General features: G+C 38.6%; 1 protein-coding gene across 1 annotated transcript; it reads left to right on the top strand.

Moving 5' to 3' along the window:
* Positions 1 to 3312: 3312 nt before the first annotated feature.
* On the top strand, positions 3313 to 4209 carry LOC130724819 (uncharacterized). Its single transcript, XM_057576093.1, has one exon. The coding sequence runs from the start codon at positions 3313 to 3315 to the stop codon at positions 4207 to 4209; it is 897 nt and encodes a 298-aa protein (XP_057432076.1).
* The last annotated feature ends 834 nt before the right edge of the window (positions 4210 to 5043 follow it).

Below are 5043 nucleotides of genomic sequence, written 5' to 3'. Positions count from 1 at the left end.
GAAATCCACTATCTCAAGATTCAGGAATTACATACACTCATGAACACAACAATTCATAATTCACTTCCTAATCTACCCAGTGTATTTCTACTTAGAATCTCAACCTAAGTATGAGAGCCCCTCTCACTTTCTCTCAATCACTGCCACAGTGATTGGTGAATACAATGAACAATCAGAGTTTGAACGCAATCAAACACACAGAACCCTTCTTTGCTTTATAGAATCAGTGAGCAAAGAGGATTCATAACTAACAAAGGACAAAGCACAATAACAAATCCTAAAACACTTGATCTCTCTCTCTCTCTTAGCTTCGGTGGTCTTCAAGTTTTAGGTCTTCATCCTTTTATAGACTTCAGCAGCGGTAGCATGGGCTCTAGGATTAGCATGGGCTGAAGTAACAGATTGCAACAACAGCAATTCAAAACGCAATCTTGATAGATTTTGTTTACTTATTGCACAAGTAAAGATAGAAATCAATCCTTTAACAAAGATCGTTTCAAAAAATAACAACCCACAATTAAAACCCTTCTGGAATAGCTACTTGCTCCTCAAGTAACTCAAAAACATATCTTCAGTAAATCTTCAGAGGACCCTGATGAGCAATATTTTACCCATTTTACATAGCCTTAATTTGTCATTATTAATGATTATTCGTAATTAATTGACCTTGCTTGACAGTGATTTCTATTATTTGGTCTAATTACGTTTATTCTTATTTTTAGGTCTTATTTGACATCAAGGGCATTTTGGAGAATTGCGGAATGAAGATTTAATTGTACTGGAATGAAGATTGTATTTTAGGAAATATTAGGATTTAATTTCGGAATAAATTAAGTTTGTTATCTTTAAGATTCAAACTTATTTAGATTGTTATTTTAAAACTCTATCTTTAGGATTTATTGTTATCTTTTAGGATTTGATTTTGATTAGGATTTGTGATCTCAGCTCTTATTTAAGGGTTTGTGCTGAGAGAAACAATTACCTTTTACCTTATGCTTATTATTCAATATAATTTCGTTTTTCCAGTAATTATTAGAGCTCTACTAGGGTTTATGCTTTTATTCCCTGCTTCCTCCAATTTAATTGCTGAATTCGCCCCATCCATGGAAGGCTAACTTCCTTCGAACGAATTCCTTTGCAAAGTATATCGCGCTCTTGAGGTATAGTGCTTAATAGAATTCGCCTGATTAGTTTTCTTCTTCTCTACTTCTGACTTAGGTTTGCTTAATTCCTTATGATTAGAAATAGAAGATGATGCATGTTCGCTTAGTTCATGTTAGATCGTTAACGGTTCTTAATCGCTTAGTTTAGGAATCTGTGAATTAGTTATCGCTTAGTTAATTAATTCTCACGAACTAGGAAACTAATAACAAGAATTGATCTTTAGATACCCATGATTGAGCAGCGATATACTGATCAAAGGGATTCGTCCGTCTTTACTTGATTATATTAATCTGTTTTTACTTTCTGCTAGTCTTTTGAAACTGAATCACAACCCCCCCCCCCCCCCCCCCGAGTGTGTGCGTTTGTGCGTTTTAATATTGAATCTTTGTTGAACGATAATCCTTGGGAAACGACCTAGGAGTCATTTCCTAGTTACTACAGTTTTCTTAATTAAGTATTTGTATCGGGTACGACCTCGATTAAATTTGGCGCTGTTGCAGGGGATTATCGTCCTTGCCAAAGGTTCAATAGAGTTCGTATTAGTATTAGTATTAGTAGTAGTAGTAGTAGTAGTAGTAGTAGTAGTAGTATTAGTAGTTCAAATTCAATCTCTGGCGTAGGTACTGGATTTGTTGCTGAAGGTAAGAAATAGTGATTTTTGAAGGATAATTAGGCTGTAACTTCAAACGGTCGTATCTTTTGCTCCAAAACTCGGAATTCAACATAATTTATATGCTTTTGGGGTAGAAAAAAATTCCAATTCATCTCACGGCAATGCCGTGAGATAAATTTTTAAAAAAGCAAAAAGAGGCCTTCCGCCAAAAGTTTTTTTCAAAAAAAAAATAAAAATATTTACTTTCTGTTTGGGATAATTAGTGTTGCATGACTAGGGCGAATCCTGGCTTTGTGCATCCATTAATTTCTGAAATAGATAGAGAATTTCATAGGTTAATTAGAGCACGTAGAGCTTTTGTTACTGATCCTCATTCAAGTGATTCTGATTCTGACCTTGATTTTGATTCTGATTTTGTTGTAGTTTCTGAAAACATGGCTGAAGAAGGACCGCGAGAGAGAACACTAAGGGAGTTGGCTGCACCTGATTTCACCTATGAAAGCTTGTGTATCCAGTATCCTGAGGATGTACCATGTGTACTCAAAACTGGACTAATCCATTAATTGCCTAAGTTTGGTGGTCTTGCAGGTGAAGATCCTCATATGCACATCAAGGAGTTCCGTACTGTCCTATCCACCATGAAGCCTCCTGAAGTTGACAAAGATCATATCTGTTTGAAGGCTTTTCCTCATTCCCTTCAGGGAACTGCAAAGACCTGGTTGTATAACCTACCTCCTGCATCAATTGCAAGCTGGGACGACCTGAAAAGAATGTTTCTTGAGAAGTTCTTCCCTGCCTCTAGGACAACGTCAATCAGAAAAGACATCTCAGGAATCAGGCAGCTACATGGAGAGACTCTATATGAATATTGGGAAAGATTCAAGACACTATGTGTGAGCTGCCCCCATCACCAGATTTCCGACCAGCTCCTAGTTCAGTATTTCTATGAGGGTCTGCACAACATGGACAGAAATATCATTGATGTTGCTTGTGGAGGCGCATTGAATGACATGACTCCTACTGAAGCCAGGCGTTTGTTTGAGAAGATGGCTGCTAATTCTCAGCAGTTTAACACAAGGAGTAATGATGCTGTTAGAAGTGTTAGTGAGGTTGGGACAGATCCAAGGATGGACAAGCTTGAGAAGAGGATGGAAACCATTGCCACCTTGGTTACTCAATTGGCCATGAACCAGAATAAACCTTCACAACAGGCGAGAGTTTGTGGCATTTGCACTAAAGACCATAATACTGACGTTTGTCCCACCTTGCAGGAACCTACAACTGAGAACCCTAAAGCATATGCTGCCAACATTTTCAACAACCGACCTCAGCAAAATTATGATCTTCCATCTAACAGATATAACCCTGGCTGGAGAAATCATCCAAATCTTAGATGGTCTGATCAGTCACAGCCTGCCCAAGCACCGTTTCAGAATAATGCTAGACCATACGTTCCTCCTCCAATGCAACAACAGGCTAACAACCCTGCTGCACCGCAATCTAAATAATCTTCATTGGAGGATATGTTGAAGCAGATGACAGCCCAAAACATGCAGTTCCAACAAGACACCAGATCCTCCATTCAAAGGCAGGAAGCATCTATTCAGAATCTGACCAACCAGATAGGACATATGGCTACTTCAATAAACCAGCTACAGTCCCAGAATTCTGATAAGCTGCCCTCTCAGACGGTTGTCAATCCAAGAAATGTGAGCGCCATCACCCTAAGGTCGGGGAAGCAAATTGATGCATATCATGGACCAGATCCTAAACCTGAAAAGGAGACAGAGACCATTGCCACAAGAACTTTTAACATACAACCACCTTCCATTCCTCTTCCATTCCCTCTGAAAGCTATGCCAAGCAAAAAGAAGGAAGAGGTAGATAAGGGAATCTTGGAGATATTCAAGAAAGTGGAGGTGAACATACCTCTACTTGATGCACTCAAACAAATTCCAAGATATGCGAAGTTCTTGGAAGAATTATGCACTCAGAAAAGGAAGTTGAAAGGAAATGAAAGAGTTCGCATGGGGAGAAATGTTTCTACAATCATAGGTAAAGCTGGTAAACCTGCTCCTGTTTCTGATGTTCCTGAAAAGTGTGAAAATCCAGGTACGTTTTCTGTTCCTTGTGTCATAGGTGATACTAAATTTGAGAGTGCCATGCTAGATCTAGGAGCTTCAATTAACGTAATGCCTATGTCTATTTTTAAATCTCTTTCACTTGGACCTTTGAAACCTACGAGTGTTGTCATCCAATTAGCAAATAGGAGCACTGCACACCCTGCTGGTTGGGTAGAGGATGTCTTGGTTAGGGTTGGTGAACTTGCTTTCCCTGCTGATTTTTATGTGCTTGAAATGGAAAAAGGATCTTCCCGTAATACAGTTCCTATCATTATGGGGAGACCATTTTTAAAGACAGTCCGAACCTAGATAGATGTTTATGCTGGTACACTGACTATGGAATTCGGTGATATTGTGGTTAGGATAAACTTTTTTGATGCTATGAAACATCCACCTGAAGACTATTCTGTGTTTCATATTGATTTGCTTGATGAACTGCTTGATGAACATGAATCTGATTTCCTACATGATTCTGATTATCCTTCCCTAACTGGGTCATACACTTGTCATACATGCACTGCTACTGAAATGTGTGATTCTTGCATTGATCAGTTTTTGGACACTGTTGTTGACTCAGATGTTAAGAAATCTGATTGCACTAACCCAGTTGTTGAAGTGCAGGCTGCAGAAACTGTATCCGCTAGTTTGGTTCCATCTGTTTTGCAGGCACCCGTATTGGAGCTTAAGCCCTTGCCAAATAACCTCAAGTACGCTTACTTGGAGGATGATAAGAAGCTCCCTGTCATTGTTTCCTCTCTCCTTCATGAAAATCAAGAGGAAAAGTTGCTGCAAGTTAGGGATGGCAATGGGTAGGGTCTGGGTAGGGTACTATAGTACCTATCCCCATACCCGTGTTTTCAAAAAGTACCCGTACCCGTCCCCAGACCCGCGTGGGTAGCAATCTGAATGCCCGTCCCCGTACCCTATGAGTACCTATATGCCCGTACCCGTGCCCGTTACCCGCAATTTAGTTCATAAAAATTTAACTTTCTTCAATAGAAAATCAAAATATAACTGTTATTATAAAATAAAAATCATTAATTAAAATAAAAATGATCATCCGAGTAATTAAGAAGTAAAATCATTTGAATAAGTATAAATTTTATAAAAAATAATAAGTGAGAATTGAAGCTTTAAATTTAT

The sequence above is a fragment of the Lotus japonicus genome, chromosome 6 (assembly GCF_012489685.1).
Source record: "Lotus japonicus ecotype B-129 chromosome 6, LjGifu_v1.2".
Classification (NCBI taxonomy): Eukaryota; Viridiplantae; Streptophyta; class Magnoliopsida; order Fabales; family Fabaceae; genus Lotus; species Lotus japonicus.
The sequence above is the reverse complement of the archived record's forward strand: the minus strand, read 5'-3'. Positions and strand labels throughout refer to the sequence as shown.

What these genes read in the sequence shown, in the direction of transcription:
- LOC130724819 (XM_057576093.1), top strand. Translation starts at nt 3,313, where the DNA reads ATGACAGCCCAAAACATGCAGTTCCAACAAGACACCAGATCCTCCATT.